Source organism: Oncorhynchus keta, chromosome 12 (assembly GCF_023373465.1).
Source record: "Oncorhynchus keta strain PuntledgeMale-10-30-2019 chromosome 12, Oket_V2, whole genome shotgun sequence".
Classification (NCBI taxonomy): Eukaryota; Metazoa; Chordata; class Actinopteri; order Salmoniformes; family Salmonidae; genus Oncorhynchus; species Oncorhynchus keta.
In genome coordinates, this window is record NC_068432.1 from 54,384,250 (window position 1) to 54,403,009 (window position 18,760).

The 18,760-nt window shown below is 45.6% G+C and overlaps 1 protein-coding gene across 5 annotated transcripts in view; it reads right to left on the reverse strand.

Moving 5' to 3' along the window:
* hook3 (hook microtubule-tethering protein 3) overlaps positions 1 to 18,760 on the reverse strand; it is a 77,141-nt gene that overhangs the window by 45,234 nt on the left and 13,147 nt on the right. For all 5 annotated transcript variants that reach the window (XR_008061470.1, XR_008061469.1, XR_008061468.1 and 2 more), the window contains 6 exons: positions 8,897 to 8,982; positions 8,284 to 8,356; positions 7,966 to 8,149; positions 6,758 to 6,825; positions 5,879 to 5,941; positions 4,315 to 4,398 (listed from right to left, as the gene is read on the reverse strand). Coding sequence is in view for 2 of the 5 variants with exons in the window: in XM_052458628.1 (XP_052314588.1) it covers positions 4,315 to 4,398; positions 5,879 to 5,941; positions 6,758 to 6,825; positions 7,966 to 8,149; positions 8,284 to 8,356; positions 8,897 to 8,982 (558 nt within the window). In the remaining 3 variants the exon portion in view is untranslated. The remainder of the gene's footprint in view (positions 1 to 4,314; positions 4,399 to 5,878; positions 5,942 to 6,757; positions 6,826 to 7,965; positions 8,150 to 8,283; positions 8,357 to 8,896; positions 8,983 to 18,760) is intronic.

The following is an 18,760-nucleotide window of genomic DNA, read 5'->3' on the forward strand; positions in this document are numbered from 1 at the left end:
CTGTGAAACACCTAAGCCTAAAACATGGAGATCTACTGCACTGAGAAATACCTAACCCTAAAACACAGAGACCTACTGCACAGTGAAACACCTAACCCTAAAACACAGAGACCTACTGCACTGTGAAACACCTAACCCTAAAACACAGACCTACTGCACAGTGAAACACCTAAGCCTAAAACACAGAGACCTACTGCACTGAGAAACACCTAAGCCTAAAACACAGACCTACCGCACTGAGAAACACCTAACCCTAAAACACAGAGACCTACTGCACTGTGAAACACCTAAGCCTAAAACATGGAGATCTACTGCACTGAGAAATACCTAACCCTAAAACACAGAGACCTACTGCACAGTGAAACACCTAACCCTAAAACACAGAGACCTACTGCACTGTGAAACACCTAACCCTAAAACACAGACCTACTGCACAGTGAAACACCTAAGCCTAAAACACAGAGACCTACTGCACTGAGAAACACCTAAGCCTAAAACACAGACCTACCGCACTGAGAAACACCTAACCCTAAAACACAGAGACCTACTGCACAGTGAAACACCTAAGCCTAAAACACAGAGACCTACTGCACTGTGAAACACCTAACCCTAAAACACAGAGACCTACTGCACTGTGAAACACCTAACCCTAAAACACAGAGACCTACTGCACTGTGAAATACCTAACCCTAAAACACAGAGACCTACTGCACTGTGAAACACCTAACCCTAAAACACAGAGACCTACTGCACTGTGAAACACCTAACCCTAAAACAGAGAGACCTACTGCACTGTGAAATACCTAACCCTAAAACACAGAGACCTACTGCACTGTGAAACACCTAAGCCTAAAACACAGACCTACTGCACTGAGAAACACCTAACCCTAAAACACAGAGACCTACTGCACTGTGAAACACCTAACCCTAAAACACAGAGACCTACTGCACTGTGAAACACCTAACCCTAAAACACAGAGACCTACTGCACTGTGAAACACCTAACCCTAAAACACAGAGACCTACTGCACAGTGAAACACCTAACCCTAAAACACAGAGACCTACTGCACTGTGAAATACCTAACCCTAAAACACAGAGACCTACTGCACTGTGAAACACCTAACCCTAAAACACAGAGACCTACTGCACTGAGAAACACCTAACCTTAAAACACAGAGACCTACTGCACTGTGAAACACCTAACCCTAAAACACAGAGACCTACTGCACAGTGAAACACCTAACCCTAAAACACAGAGACCTACTGCACTGAGAAACACCTAACCCTAAAACACAGAGACCTACTGCACTGTGAAACACCTAACCCTAAAACACAGAGACCTACTGCACAGTGAAACACCTAACCCTAAAACACAGAGACCTACTGCACTGAGAAACACCTAACCCTAAAACACAGAGACCTACTGCACAGTGAAACACCTAACCCTAAAACACAGAGACCTACTGCACAGTGAAATACCTAACCCTAAAACACAGAGACCTACTGCACTGTGAAACACCTAACCCTAAAACACAGAGACCTACTGCACAGTGAAACACCTAAGCCTAAAACACAGAGACCTACTGCACTGTGAAACACCTAAGCCTGAAACACAGAGACCTACTGCACAGTGAAACACCTAAACCTAAAACACAGAGACCTACTGCACTGTGAAACACCTAACCCTAAAACACAGAGACCTACTGCACTGTGAAACACCTAACCCTAAAACACAGAGACCTACTGCACTGTGAAACACCTAACCCTAAAACACAGAGACCTACTGCACTGTGAAACACCTAAGCCTGAAACACAGAGACCTACTGCACAGTGAAACACCTAACCCTAAAACAGAGAGACCTACTGCACTGTGAAACACCTAACCCTAAAACACAGAGACCTACTGCACTGAGAAACACCTAACCCTAAAACACAGAGACCTACTGCACTGAGAAACACCTAAGCCTAAAACACAGAGACCTACTGCACTGTGAAACACCTAACCCTAAAACAGAGAGACCTACTGCACTGTGAAACACCTAACCCTAAAACACAGAGACCTACTGCACTGAGAAACACCTAACCCTAAAACACAGAGACCTACTGCACTGAGAAACACCTAAGCCTAAAACACAGAGACCTACTGCACTGTGAAACACCTAAGCCTAAAACACAGAGACCTACTGCACTGTGAAACACCTAACCCTAAAACACAGAGACCTACTGCACAGTGAAACACCTAACCCTAAAACACAGAGACCTACTGCACAGTGAAACACCTAACCCTAAAACACAGAGACCTACTGCACTGTGAAACACCTAACCCTAAAACACAGAGACCTACTGCACAGTGAAACACCTAACCCTAAAACACAGAGACCTACTGCACTGTGAAACACCTAACCCTAAAACACAGAGACCTACTGCACTGTGAAACACCTAACCCTAAAACACAGAGACCTACTGCACAGTGAAACACCTAACCCTAAAACACAGAGACCTACTGCACTGTGAAACACCTAACCCTAAAACACAGAGACCTACTGCACAGTGAAACACCTAACCCTAAAACACAGAGACCTACTGCACTGTGAAACACCTAACCCTAAAACACAGAGACCTACTGCACTGTGAAACACCTAACCCTAAAACACAGAGACCTACTGCACTGTGAAACACCTAACCCTAAAACACAGAGACCTACTGCACAGTGAAACACCTAACCCTAAAACACAGAGACCTACTGCACAGTGAAACACCTAACCCTAAAACACAGAGACCTACTGCACTGTGAAACACCTAACCCTAAAACACAGAGACCTACTGCACAGTGAAACACCTAACCCTAAAACACAGAGACCTACTGCACAGTGAAACACCTAACCCTAAAACACAGAGACCTACTGCACTGTGAAACACCTAACCCTAAAACACAGAGACCTACTGCACTGTGAAACACCTAACCCTAAAACACAGAGACCTACTGTACTGTGAAACACCTAACCCTAAAACACAGAGACCTACTGCACAGTGAAACACCTAACCCTAAAACACAGAGACCTACTGCACTGTGAAACACCTAACCCTAAAACACAGAGACCTACTGCACTGTGAAACACCTAACCCTAAAACACAGAGACCTACTGCACAGTGAAACACCTAACCCTAAAACACAGAGACCTACTGCACAGTGAAACACCTAACCCTAAAACACAGAGACCTACTGCACTGTGAAACACCTAACCCTAAAACACAGAGACCTACTGCACTGTGAAACACCTAACCCTAAAACACAGAGACCTACTGCACAGTGAAACACCTAACCTTAAAACACAGAGACCTACTGCACTGAGAAACACCTAACCCTAAAACACAGAGACCTACTGCACTGTGAAACACCTAACCCTAAAACACAGAGACCTACTGCACTGTGAAACACCTAACCCTAAAACACAGAGACCTACTGCACAGTGAAACACCTAACCCTAAAACACAGAGACCTACTGCACTGTGAAACACCTAACCTTAAAACACAGAGACCTACTGCACTGAGAAACACCTAACCCTAAAACACAGAGACCTACTGCACTGTGAAACACCTAACCCTAAAACACAGAGACCTACTGCACTGAGAAACACCTAACCCTAAAACACAGAGACCTACTGCACTGTGAAAAACCAGTTTAACAACAAACATGTGTTGTGTTTTCTTCTGGCCCCCAGAGAGACATCCTAAAGTGTAAGCTCTTAAAGAACTCTTCTCCAGCCACATTAACTTACTAGCAAAGGTATTAGCGAATGCAGACCTTCAAAGCAAGGCACAGAATAATGGAGGTTCATTTCAGACAGGAGAATAGAACGGGTGAATGGAAAAGATGGAGGCTAGCGATTGTTTAGTCTAAATTACACTACAGCGACCTGGAAATAGGATGACGATGCTAAAGTAAGCAAATATTTAGCATGTCGTCAAATTCCTACTTTAGACTGATGGCAATGTTGTCATTAGCTAGCGAAGTTTGTCAAAAATAGCTAGCAATGCTAACTTTAGCCGGCTAAAATCTGGAGGTATCCCCTCAATCTTAGCTAGCTAGCTAGCTAGCGTTATACTGCATCTAAAGTCAATCTGGCGACATTAAAATGATGACAAAAAGGTTTTCCATCAGTCCTTAAAACGAACGTTCAGAACAATATTGCGTCGAAACTTGCAGCCCGTGGTGAACTATGACCTAGACCTGTAGCCGTCACAATAATGCAGTCAGAGTACAGGAGCACCTGTTCACGTAAAGCAATTAAACCATAACTTGAGGCCAACCTGCATGTCCAGCTCGTGACATCTCTGTGCGATCTCCTCCTTGGTGACTAGAGCGTCGTTCAGATCCTCCACGGTCTTCTTCAGCTGGAAATAAAAACCGATACGTCAGAATTAAAAAACATATAAAACATATAAAAAATATATATATAAACATATAAAAATATATATATATATATATAAACATATAAAAAATATGAATATAAAAAAAATATGTATATATATAAACATATAAAAAATATAAATATATATATAAACATATAATATATATATATATATATATAAACATATAAAAAATATATATATATAAACATATAAAAAATATAAATATATATATATAAACATATAAAAAAATATATATATATAAACATATAAAAAATATAAATATATATATAAACATATACAATATATATATATATAAACATATAAAAAAAACATATATAAACATAAAAAAATATATATATATAAACATATAAAAAAAAAATATATATATATAAACATATGAAAAAATATATATATATATAAACATATAAAATATAAATATAAAAAATATATAAAATATATATATATATATATATATAAACATATAAAACATATACAAAAAAAATATATATTGTCATGCACAAAGTAGATGTCCTAACTGACTTGCCAAAACTATCATTTGTATAACAAGAAATTTTGGAGTGATTGAAAAATGAGTTTAATTGACTACAACCTAAGTGCATGTAAACTTCAACTGCTTACTCTAATATACAGTGGTAAGAACCCTTTGGAAATACCTGGATTTCTCCATAAATTGGTCCTAAAATTTGATCTGATCTTCATCTAGGTCACAACAACAGACAAACACAGTCTGTTTAAACTAATAAGACACAAACAATTATACGTTTTCATGTCTTTATTGAACACAGTGTAAACCTTCACAGTGCAGGGTGGGAAAAGTATGTGAACCCTTGGATTTAATAACAGGTTGACCCTCCTTTGGCAGCAATAACCTCAACCAAACGTTTTCTGTAGTTGTGGATCAGACCTGCACAACGGTCAGGAGGAATTTTGGACCGTTCCTCTTTACAAAACTGTTTCAGTTCAGCAATATTCTTGGGGTGTCTGGTGTGAACCGCTCGAGGTCATGCCACAAACAGAGGTATTTTGGGTATAAAAATACTCTTTATGGAACAAAAGGAACATTTGCTGTCTAACTGAGAGTCTCGTCAGTGAAAACACCCGAAGATCAAAAGGTAAATGGTTAATTTGATTGCTTTTCTGATTTTCGTGACCAAGCTTCCTGCTGCTAGCTGGACATAATGCTATGCTAGGCTATCGATAAACTTACACAAACGCTTGTCTTGCTTTGGCTGTAAAGCATAATTTAAAAATCTGAGATGACAGGGTGATTAACAAAAGGCTAAGCTGGGTTTCACTATACTTATGAATATATGAATATTTTCTAGTAATATTTTTTGACCGTTGAGCTATGCTAATTAGTGTAGTTGATGACAATTCTCCCGGATCCGGGATGGGTAGTTCTTAAGATATAAACATTCTCTGGAACATCGTATCATCTTACCTGTCTATCGATGTCAGCGTACGATTCATTTCCTCCAATAACTGGGCACTCTTTGCTCATCAGCTACAAAACATGGAGATAATACACAGTGTGATGTCATCAGTTACAACACATGGAGACCCTACACAGTGTGATGTCATCAGTTACAACACATGGAGACCCTACACAGTGTGATGTCATCAGTTACAACACATGGAGACCCTACACAGTGTGATGTCATCAGTTACAACACATGGAGACCCTACACAGTGTGATGTCATCAGTTACAACACATGGAGACCCTACACAGTGTGATGTCATCAGTTACAACACATGGAGACCCTACACAGTGTGATGTCATCAGTTACAACACATGGAGAACCTCCCTACACAGTGTGATGTCATCAGTTACAACACATGGAGACCCTACACAGTGTGATGTCATCAGTTACAACTCATGGAGACCCTACACAGTGCGATGTCATCAGTTACAACACATGGAGACCCTACACAGTGCGATGTCATCAGTTACAACACATGGAGACCCTACACAGTGCGATGTCATCAGTTACAACACATGGAGACCCTACACAGTGCGATGTCATCAGTTACAACACATGGAGACCCTACACAGTGTGATGTCATCAGTTACAACACATGGAGACCCTACACAGTGTGATGTCATCAGTTACAACACATGGAGACCCTACACAGTGTGATGTCATCAGTTACAACACATGGAGACCCTACACAGTGTGATGTCATCAGTTACAACACATGGAGACCCTACACAGTGTGATGTCATCAGTTACATCACAGTGTAGTACGTGTCATATAAGGATGCAGGAAATGCATCTAGAGTCAAGCACAAAGTCATTTAAAATGTTTACAAAGGCCTACCTCTTGAATGGCTGTCATGACAACATGTTGAACAGATTCCTCCAGCATCATTATGGTCTGGATGTTCTCTAGAAGGGCAGAGAGAGAGAGACAGAGCGAATGACTACATGTCTAAGAAGCTCAGATACACCATGACAACAACTGAGCGTGACGAAGCCTTGAGATGTTGAATGTTGAAGATAAACTGGAAGTCTCTCATCTTAAAACACATCCTTAACTGAACTCTGGACACTGTCTAGACCCTTCAAACCTCAACCCTGGACACTGTCTAGACCCTTCAAACCTCAACTCTGGACACTGTCTAGACCCTTCAAACCTCAACTCTGGATACTGTCTAGACCCTTCAAACCTCAACTCTGGACACTGTCTAGACCCTTCAAACCGCAACTCTGGACACTGTCTAGACCCTTCAAACCTCAACTCTGGATACTGCCTAGACCCTTCAAACCTCAACCCTGGACACTGTCTAGAGTGACCCTTCAAACCTCAACTCTGGATACTGTCTAGACCCTTCAAACCTCAACCCCGGACACTGTCTAGACCCTTCAAACCTCAACTATGGACACTGTCTAGACCCTTCAAACCTCAACTCTGGACCTCCAAGCCATTGTTTTTATTGTTCCCCTCTAATCAGGGACTGATTTAGACCTGGGACACCAGGTGGTTGATTCTCCTCTAATCATGGACTGATTTAGACCTGGGACACCAGGTGGGTGATTCCCCTCTAATCAGGGACTGATTTAGACCTGGGACACCAGGTGGGTGATTCCCCTCTAATCAGGGCCTGATTTAGACCTGGGACACCAGGTGGGTGATTCCCCTCTAATCAGGGACTGATTTAGACCTGGGACACCAGGTGGGTGATTCCCCTCTAATCAGGGACTGATTTAGACCTGGGACACCAGGTGGGTGATTCCCCTCTAATCAGGGACTGATTTAGACCTGGGACACCAGGTGGGTGATTCCCCTCTAATCATGGACTGATGATTTAGACCTGGGACACCAGGTGGGTGATATTAATGATCAGGTAGAACAGAGAACCAGCAGGCTCTGGACCTTGTAGTGAAAGAGTTGAACACACTAGGTTCAGACTCGAGGACCTGGGCCGTGCACAATAACAACCAATAGTAACAATCTTGAGCGCTTCTTCAGAGACACAGAGACAGCCTATAGAGACATCTTAGCCCATGCTGAGCCGACCGACAGACCTTGTTTCTGCTCACAGTTGACAGCACAGCCTAGTATGAGTTGCAGCATCCTGCCCAGCTCTGCAGCGTCTGAGTGTTCTCCTATCAGGTTGATGTCTGGCAGGGTGAAGTCATTGATCTGCTGTTGAAGAACCTCCTGGTTGTAGTCCAGTATACCTTTCAACACCTTCTTTAGATTACTGATCTGAAAAGGAGGGAAGATGTGACATTGGGACTGTGGCACTGACAAGGGCTTTAGAGCAGATGGCAGCAACACATAAAGACAGTGTATTAAAACCATCATCATCATCATCATCATCATCATCATCATCATTATACCTTTAGCCGCCAGTTATCTCCCACCTCGGGCTTGATCCTACCGATCCAGTTGTCAGTGAAATACACAATGTCTCTGGAGGAGAGAAAGGTAAGTGGTCACATACAGGAGAAAGACACAGCAACAACGCCTGGCTACAAAACGCCTGGCTACAAAACGCCTGGCAACAAAACGCCTGGCAACAACGCCTGGCAACAACGCCTGGCAACAACGCCTGGCAACAACGCCTGGCAACAACGCCTGGCTACAAAACGCCTGGCAACAAAACGCCTGGCTACAAAACGCCTGGCAACAATGCCTGGCAACAATGCCTGGCAACAACGCCTGGCTACAAAACGCCTGGCAACAACGCCTGGCAACAACGCCTGGCAACAAAACGCCTGGCTACAAAACGCCTGGCTACAAAACGCCTGGCTACAAAACGCCTGGCAACAAAACGCCTGGCAACAACGCCTGGCAACAACGCCTGGCAACAACGCCTGGCAACAACGCCTGGCAACAACGCCTGGCAACAACGCCTGGCTTAATGGTTTCACAAAACTTATTTCCAGCATTTAAAAAGTAAACAAAAACAAAAAAACAAAACAAAATATATATATATAAATTGACACTTACATTTTCTGTAGGGCCTGGGCCATGACAACTCCACTTGTGAGATCATCCACTGTTTTGCATGGTGCCTCCAATCCAAACGTCTGGATCTGTAAAAAAAAGGACAATTTAGAAAAACAATCATTTCCCGCCATGAAATATTACAGATACCCACACCTCGCTGTGCCACTAGAGACTCTGGGTTCAAGTCCAGGCTCTGTCGCAGCCGGCCGCGACCGGGAGCGTCGTCCGGGTTAGGGTTTTGTACCATCGCGCACTAGCGACCCCTTGAGGCGGGCTGGGCGCAGTGCACGCGGACACGGTTGCCAGGTGTACGGCGTTTCCTCCGACACATTGGTGCGTCTGGCTTCCGGGTTAAGTGGGCGTTGTGTCAAGAAGCAGTGCGGTTTGGTTGGGTTGTGTTTCAGAGGACACGAGGCTCTCGACCTTCGCCTCTCCCGAGTCTGTAGGGGAGTTGCGGCGATGAGACAAGACTGTAACTACCAATTGGATACCACGAACTTGGGAAGCAAAAAGGGGTAAAAATAAATAAATAGAAAGATAAGTCGTATCCATCATCATTTGACACCTAGCCCTCTTCCCTATTCATTCCTCACATGGCCACTGTACATTCCCAACTTCCTTTGCAAAAATGGAATTCTACAAATGATTAGTTTGAGCCTTGAGGCCACTGACTTTCACAGGAAATTAGTAAAAGACTTTCTCTCTCTCTCTCGAACCCCACCCCCCAGCCCTCTACGGAGTCCTAGAAAAACACAGCTGTGAGTCTACTCTCCTGTCCTCTCCCACTCGTTCACCCCTTCTCTGTCTGTCTGTCTGTCTGTCTGGTAGCAGTCTGGTTTCCACTGACTTGGTGTTGAAATAACGGAGGCTCAAAATGAGTTTCCATCTCAGAGCATCGGGTCACGTGACGCCAGCTCGAGTAATAGAGGAATGTGACTAGAGTTGATAAACTCCCCGTCAATGTGCCTGTGACCTGCTTGTGGCTCGGCTGCTCTGTCAGATAGGATGTCAAGAAAAAGTACTCAATGGTCATACTTGAGTAAAAGTAAAGATCGCTCAATAGAAAACGAATCAAGTAAAAGTGAAAGTCGACCAGTAAAATACTACTTGAGTAAAAGTGAAAGTCGACCAGTAAAATACTACTTGAGTAAATGTGAAAGTCGACCAGTAAAATACTACTTGAGTAAAAGTGAAAGTCGACCAGTAAAATACTACTTGAGTAAAAGTGAAAGAAAGTCGACCAGTAAAATACGACTTGAGTAAAAGTGAAATAACCTCAAGTATCAAAAGTAAATGTAATTACTAAAATGTATGAATGTACCTAAGTATCAAAAGTAAAAACCATATTAAGCAAACCAGACGGCATAATTATTGGTACTTATTTATTTATTTTTTATATATTGACGGATAGCCAGGGACACACTCCAACGCTCAGGCATCATTTACAGATAGCCAGGGGCACACTCCAACGCTCAGGCATCATTTACAGATAGCCAGGGGCACACTCCAACGCTCAGGCATCATTTACAGATAGCCAGGGTCACACTCCAACGCTCAGGCATCATTTACAGATAGCCAGGGGCACACTCCAACGCTCAGGCATCATTTACAGATAGCCAGGGGCACACTCCAACGCTCAGGCATCATTTACAGATAGCCAGGGACACACTCCAACGCTCAGGCATCATTTACAGATAGCCAGGGACACACTCCAACGCTCAGGCATCATTTACAGATAGCCAGGGGCACACTCCAACGCTCAGACATCATTTACAGATAGCCAGGGGCACACTCCAACGCTCAGGCATCATTTACAGATAGCCAGGGACACACGCCAACGCTCAGACATCATTTACAGATAGCCAGGGGCACACTCCAACGCTCAGGCATCATTTACAGATAGCCAGGGACACACTCCAACGCTCAGGCATCATTTACAGATAGCCAGGGACACACGCCAACGCTCAGGCATCATTTACAGATAGCCAGGGACACACTCCAACGCTCAGGCATCATTTACAGATAGCCAGGGACACACTCCAATGCTCAGGCATCATTTACAGATAGCCAGGGACACACTCCAACGCTCAGGCATCATTTACAGATAGCCAGGGACACACTCCAACGCTCAGGCATCATTTACAGATAGCCAGGGGCACACTCCAACGCTCAGGCATCATTTTAAAATGAAGAATGTGTGTTTAGTGAGTCTGCCAGATCAGAGGCAGTAGGGATGACCAGGGATGTTCTCTGTTTAGTGAGTCCTCCAGATCAGAGGCAGTAGGGATGACCAGGGATGTTCTCTGTTTAGTGAGTCCTCCAGATCAGAGGCAGTAGGGATGACCAGGGATGTTCTCTGTTTAGTGAGTCCTCCAGATCAGAGGCAGTAGGGATGACCAGGGATGTTCTCTGTTTAGTGAGTCCTCCAGATCAGAGGCAGTAGGGATGACCAGGGATGTTCTCTGTTTAGTGAGTCCTCCAGATCAGAGGCAGTAGGGATGACCAGGGATGTTCTCTGTTTAGTGAGTCCTCCAGATCAGAGGCAGTAGGGATGACCAGGGATGTTCTCTGTTTAGTGAGTCTGCCAGATCAGAGGCAGTAGGGATGACCAGGGATGTTCTCTGTTTAGTGAGTCCTCCAGATCAGAGGCAGTAGGGATGACCAGGGATGTTCTCTGTTTAGTGAGTCTGCCAGATCAGAGGCAGTAGGGATGACCAGGGATGTTCTCTGTTTAGTGAGTCCTCCAGATCAGAGGCAGTAGGGATGACCAGGGATGTTCTCTGTTTAGTGAGTCCTCCAGATCAGAGGCAGTAGGGATGACCAGGGATGTTCTCTGTTTAGTGAGTCCTCCAGATCAGAGGCAGTAGGGATGACCAGGGATGTTCTCTGTTTAGTGAGTCTGCCAGATCAGAGGCAGTAGGGATGACCAGGGATGTTCTCTGTTTAGTGAGTCTGCCAGATCAGAGGCAGTAGGGATGACCAGGGATGTTCTCTGTTTAGTGAGTCTGCCAGATCAGAGGCAGTAGGGATGACCAGGGATGTTCTCTGTTTAGTGAGTTTGCCAGATCAGAGGCAGTAGGGATGACCAGGGATGTTTTCTGTTTAGTGAGTCTGCCAGATCAGAGGCAGTAGGGATGACCAGGGATGTTTTCTGTTTAGTGAGTCTGCCAGATCAGAGGCAGTAGGGATGACCAGGGATGTTTTCTGTTTAGTGAGTCTGCCAGATCAGAGGCAGTAGGGATGACCAGGGATGTTCTCTGTTTAGTGAGTCTGCCAGATCAGAGGCAATAGGGATGACCAGGGATGTTCTCTGTTTAGTGAGTACTCCAGATCAGAGGCAGTAGGGATGACCAGGGATGTTCTCTGTTTAGTGAGTCCTCCAGATCAGAGGCAGTAGGGATGACCAGGGATGTTCTCTGTTTAGTGAGTCTGCCAGATCAGAGGCAGTAGGGATGACCAGGGATGTTCTCTGTTTAGTGAGTCCTCCAGATCAGAGGCAGTAGGGATGACCAGGGATGTTCTCTGTTTAGTGAGTCCTCCAGATCAGAGGCAGTAGGGATGACCAGGGATGTTCTGTTTAGTGAGTCTGCCAGATCAGAGGCAGTAGGGATGACCAGGGATGTTCTCTGTTTAGTGAGTCCTCCAGATCAGAGGCAGTAGGGATGACCAGGGATGTTCTCTGTTTAGTGAGTCCTCCAGATCAGAGGCAGTAGGGATGACCAGGGATGTTCTCTGTTTAGTGAGTCCTCCAGATCAGAGGCAGTAGGGATGACCAGGGATGTTCTCTGTTTAGTGAGTCTGCCAGATCAGAGGCAGTAGGGATGACCAGGGATGTTCTCTGTTTAGTGAGTCCTCCAGATCAGAGGCAGTAGGGATGACCAGGGATGTTCTCTGTTTAGTGAGTCCTCCAGATCAGAGGCAGTAGGGATGACCAGGGATGTTCTGTTTAGTGAGTCTGCCAGATCAGAGGCAGTAGGGATGACCAGGGATGTTCTCTGTTTAGTGAGTCCTCCAGATCAGAGGCAGTAGGGATGACCAGGGATGTTCTCTGTTTAGTGAGTCCTCCAGATCAGAGGCAGTAGGGATGACCAGGGATGTTCTGTTTAGTGAGTCTGCCAGATCAGAGGCAGTAGGGATGACCAGGGATGTTCTCTGTTTAGTGAGTCTGCCAGATCAGAGGCAATAGGGATGACCAGGGATGTTTTCTTGACAAGTGTGTAAATTTGACCTTTTTCCTGTCCTGCTAAGTATTCAAAATGTAACGAGTACTTTTGGGTATCAGGGAAAATGTATGGAGTAAAAAATAACATTATTTTCTTTAGGAATGTAGTGAAGTAAAAGTTGGCAAAAATATAGAATAGTAAAGTACAGATACCCCAAAAAACTACTTAAGTAATACTTTAAAGTATTTTTACTTAAAGTACTTTACACCTCTGGTCATGGCAGGCGCCATGCTCATGTGTGATCAGGGTAGCCTAGTGGTTAGAGCGTTGGACTAGTAACCGGAAGGTTGCGCGTTCAAACCCCCGAGCTGACTAGCTACAAATCTGTCATTCTGCCCCTGAACAGGCAGTTAACCCACTGTTCCCAGGCCGTCATTGAAAATAAGAATGTGTTCTTAACTGACTTGCCTGGTTAAATAAAGGTTAAAACAAAATTAAGTGTTAAGGCTCTCTTGTAATTAAAATATCACGTTTATAAATCGATACTTGTTATGAGTCATGGGATAGGCACACTAAGTTGGAATGAAGATCTATACATAGTATACAGACTGACCTCACTGCAGAGGATCGGTTACTGGTGTGTCAGTGTGTCGGAGCTCAATGTCCTCTGCTGTAAGACTGAGCTGAGCTGTGAGAAAAGCACAACTTTACAGGTTCATTTTTCCATTCCTTTTTTCAGTTTTCTACTGCTGTCTAGACAACACAGACACACTGTGATATAGACCATTACTGCTGTCTAGACAACACAGACACACTGTGATATAGACCATTACTGCTGTCTAGTCAACACAGACACACTGTGATATAGACCATTACTGCTGTCTAGACAACACAGACACACTGTGATATAGACCATTACTGCTGTCTAGACAACACAGACACACTGTGATATAGACCATTACTGCTGTCTAGACAACACAGACACACTGTGATATAGACCATTACTGCTGTCTAGACAACACAGACACACTGTGATATAGACCATTACTGCTGTCTAGACAACACAGACACACTGTGATATAGACCATTACTGCTGTCTAGACAACACAGACACACTGTGATATAGACCATTACTGCTGTCTAGACAACACAGACACACTGTGATATAGACCATTACTGCTGTCTAGACAACACAGACACACTGTGATATAGACCATTACTGCTGTCTAGACAACACAGACACACTGTGATATAGACCATTACTGCTGTCTAGACAACACAGACACACTGTGATATAGACCATTACTGCTGTCTAGACAACACAGACACACTGTGATATAGACCATTACTGCTGTCTAGACAACACAGACACACTGTGATATAGACCATTACTGCTGTCTAGACAACACAGACACACTGTGATATAGACCATTACTGCTGTCTAGACAACACAGACACACTGTGATATAGACCATTACTGCTGTCTAGACAACACAGACACACTGTGATATAGACCATTACTGCTGTCTAGACAACACAGACACACTGTGATATAGACCATTACTGCTGTCTAGACAACACAGACACACTGTGATATAGACCATTACTGCTGTCTAGACAACACAGACACACTGTGATATAGACCATTACTGCTGTCTAGACAACACAGACACACTGTGATATAGACCATTACTGCTGTCTAGACAACACAGACACACTGTGATATAGACCATTACTGCTGTCTAGACAACACAGACACACTGTGATATAGACCATTACTGCTGTCTAGACAACACAGACACACTGTGATATAGACCATTACTGCTGTCTAGACAACACAGACACACTGTGATAGAGGCCATTACTGCTGTCTAGACAACACAGACACACTGTGATATAGACCATTACTGCTGTCTAGACAACACAGACACACACACTGTGATATAGACCATTACTGCTGTCTAGACAACACAGACACACTGTGATATAGACCATTACTGCTGTCTAGACAACACAGACACACTGTGATATAGACCATTACTGCTGTCTAGACAACACAGACACACTGTGATATAGACCATTACTGCTGTCTAGACAACACAGACACACTGTGATATAGACCATTACTGCTGTCTAGACAACACAGACACACTGTGATATAGACCATTACTGCTGTCTAGACAACACAGACACACTGTGATATAGACCATTACTGCTGTCTAGACAACACAGACACACTGTGATATAAACCATTACTGCTGTCTAGACAACACAGACACACTGTGATATAGACCATTACTGCTGTCTAGACAACACAGACACACTGTGATATAGACCATTACTGCTGTCTAGACAACACAGACACACTGTGATATAGACCATTACTGCTGTCTAGACAACACAGACACACTGTGATATAGACCATTACTGCTGTCTAGACAACACAGACACACTGTGATATAGACCATTACTGCTGTCTAGACAACACAGACACACTGTGATATAGACCATTACTGCTGTCTAGACAACACAGACACACTGTGATATAGACCATTACTGCTGTCTAGACAACACAGACACACTGTGATATAGACCATTACTGCTGTCTAGACAACACAGACACACTGTGATATAGACCATTACTGCTGTCTAGACAACACAGACACACTGTGATAGAGACCATAACCTTGTCGACTGAGTAGGAATTAGGACTCGTTTTTTTTTACAAAATGTGATGTTTAAAATGTGTGTGTGTGTGCACGGTCTACTAGTCAGAACAGGTCTACTGTACTATCTGGGAGTTACAGGCTCCCACTGACAGGCCTGTCCTACAGCTGTTAGCGACAGGCTCAGGGAGGGAACCCCGGTCCGGTCGGCCAAAACCAGAACAGCTACAGCTAGGTCAATAAGTCAGTCTGATGGGCACGGAATATGCATCCCGACATGGGTGTTACTTGGGATACAGTGTCATATCCTTTTTAGCAGTACTGAGGTACTGGACCCGGGGGGGGAATGGGGAGCTGAACCCAAACACTCCTGTTAGTGTGTTTACATAACTACGAATCACCACGGAAGGAAGGGTTGGTTCACTCATACAGGCTGTGGCAGAGCACTTAGTTGCATCACAGGACCACAGAACTGAAAGCTGCTTTGTGAGAGGGTTGACATTGTTGTGGTGAAAGACATGTCCGAGAAGGGAAGTGGGAAAGAGAGAAAGAAGAGTGTGTGTGTGTGTGTGTGTGTGTGTGTGTGTGTGTGTGTGTGTGTGTGTGTGTGTGTGTGTGTGTGTGTGTGTGTGTGTGTGTGTGTGTGTGTGTGTGTGTGTGTGTGTGTGTGTGTGTCTCCACAGATAAGCACTAACAGTTGTCCCTTGCTAGTTGGGACTCCTGAAATTGCACAGGTGTCATGTTCGAAATGCTGCAGTAGAGAAACTACAGAGAACACATATGGTGTCATGGTCCCAGACTCTTAGTAATGTGTGAAGCTGCCATGAGACAACACAGGGCATCTCAGTGTAGGCCTAAATATGGGAAAGACTCAGATTTCAACATTTAGAGGCCCAGTGTTATCAGGTAGAGGAGGAGGCACAGTGTTATCAGGTAGAGGAGGAGGCCCAGTGTTATCAGGTAGAGACCCAGTGTTATCATGTAGAGGAGGAGGCCCAGTGTTGTCAGGTAGAGGAGGAGGCCCAGTGTTGTCAGGTAGAGGAGGAGCCCCAGTGTTGTCAGGTAGAGGAGGAGCCCCAGTGTTGTCAGGTAGAGGAGGAGCCCCAGTGTTGTCAGGTAGAGACCCAGTGTTATCATGTAGAGGAGGAGGCCCAGTGTTGTCAGGTAGAGGAGGAGGCCCAGTGTTGTCAGGTAGAGGAGGAGGCCCAGTGTTGTCAGGTAGAGGAGGAGGCCCAGTGTTGTCAGGTAGAGGAGGAGGCCCAGTGTTGTCAGGTAGAGGAGGAGCCCCAGTGTTGTCAGGTAGAGGAGGAGCCCCAGTGTTGTCAGGTAGAGGAGGAGCCCCAGTGTTGTCAGGTAGAGACCCAGTGTTATCATGTAGAGGAGGAGGCCCAGTGTTGTCAGGTAGAGGAGGAGGCCCAGTGTTGTCAGGTAGAGGAGGAGGCCCAGTGTTGTCAGGTAGAGGAGGAGGCCCAGTGTTGTCAGGTAGAGGAGGAGCCCCAGTGTTGTCAGGTAGAGTAGGAGACCCAGTGTTGTCAGGTAGAGTAGGAGACCCAGTGCTGTCAGGTAGAGGAGGAGCCCCAGTGTTGTCAGGTAGAGTAGGAGCCCCAGTGTTGTCAGGTAGAGGAGGAGCCCCAGTGTTGTCAGGTAGAGGAGGAGCCCCAGTGCTGTCAGGTAGAGGAGCCCCAGTGTTGTCAGGTAGAGGAGGAGACCCGGTGTTGTCAGGTAGAGGAGGAGGCCCAGTGTTGTCAGGTAGAAGAGGAGGCCCAGTATTATCATGTAGAGGAGGAGGCCCAGTGTTATCAGGTAGAGACCCAGTGTTATCATGTAGAGGAGGAGGCCCAGTGTTGTCAGGTAGAGGAGGAGGCCCAGTGTTGTCAGGTAGAGGAGGCCGCCCAGTGTTGTCAGGTAGAGGAGGCCCAGTGTTGTCAGGTAGAGGAGGAGCCCCGGTGTTGTCAGGTAGAGGAGGAGCCCCGGTGTTGTCAGGTAGAGGAGGAGCCCCGGTGTTGTCAGGTAGAGGAGGAGCCCCGGTGTTGTCAGGTAGAGGAGGAGCCCCGGTGTTGTCAGGTAGAGGAGGAGACCCAGTGTTGTCAGGTAGAGGAGGAGACCCAGTGTTGTCAGGTAGAGGAGGAGACCCAGTGTTGTCAGGTAGAGGAGGAGACCCAGTGTTGTCAGGTAGAGGAGGAGACCCAGTGTTGTCAGGTAGAGGAGGAGCCCCAGTGTTGTCAGGTAGAGGAGGAGCCCCAGTGTTGTCAGGTAGAGGAGGAGACCCAGTGTTGTCAGGTAGAGGAGGAGCCCCAGTGTTGTCAGGTAGAGGAGGAGACCCAGTGTTGTCAGGTAGAGGAGCCCCAGTGCTGTCAGGTAGAGGAGCCCCAGTGTTGTCAGGTAGAGGAGGAGACCCAGTGTTGTCAGGTAGAGGAGGAGACCCAGTGTTGTCAGGTAGAGGAGGAGACCCAGTGTTGTCAGGTAGAGGAGGAGACCCAGTGTTGTCAGGTAGAGGAGGAGACCCAGTGTTGTCAGGTAGAGGAGGAGACCCAGTGTTGTCAGGTAGAGGAGGAGACCCAGTGTTGTCAGGTAGAGGAGGAGACCCAGTGTTGTCAGGTAGAGGAGGAGACCCAGTGTTGTCAGGTAGAGGAGGAGACCCAGTGTTGTCAGGTAGAGGAGGAGCCCCAGTGTTGTCAGGTAGAGGAGGAGACCCAGTGTTGTCAGGTAGAGGAGGAGACCCAGTGTTGTCAGGTAGAGGAGGAGACCCAGTGTTGTCAGGTAGAGTAGGAGCCCCAGTGTTGTCAGGTAGAGTAGGAGCCCCAGTGTTGTCAGGTAGAGTAGGAGCCCCAGTGTTGTCAGGTAGAGGAGGAGCCCCGGTGTTGTCAGGTAGAGGAGGAGACCCGGTGTTGTCAGGTAGAGGAGGAGCCCCAGTGTTGTCAGGTAGAGTAGGAGCCCCAGTGTTGTCAGGTAGAGTAGGAGCCCCAGTGTTGTCAGGTAGAGGAGGAGCCCCAGTGTTGTCAGGTAGAGGAGGAGACCCAGTGTTGTCAGGTAGA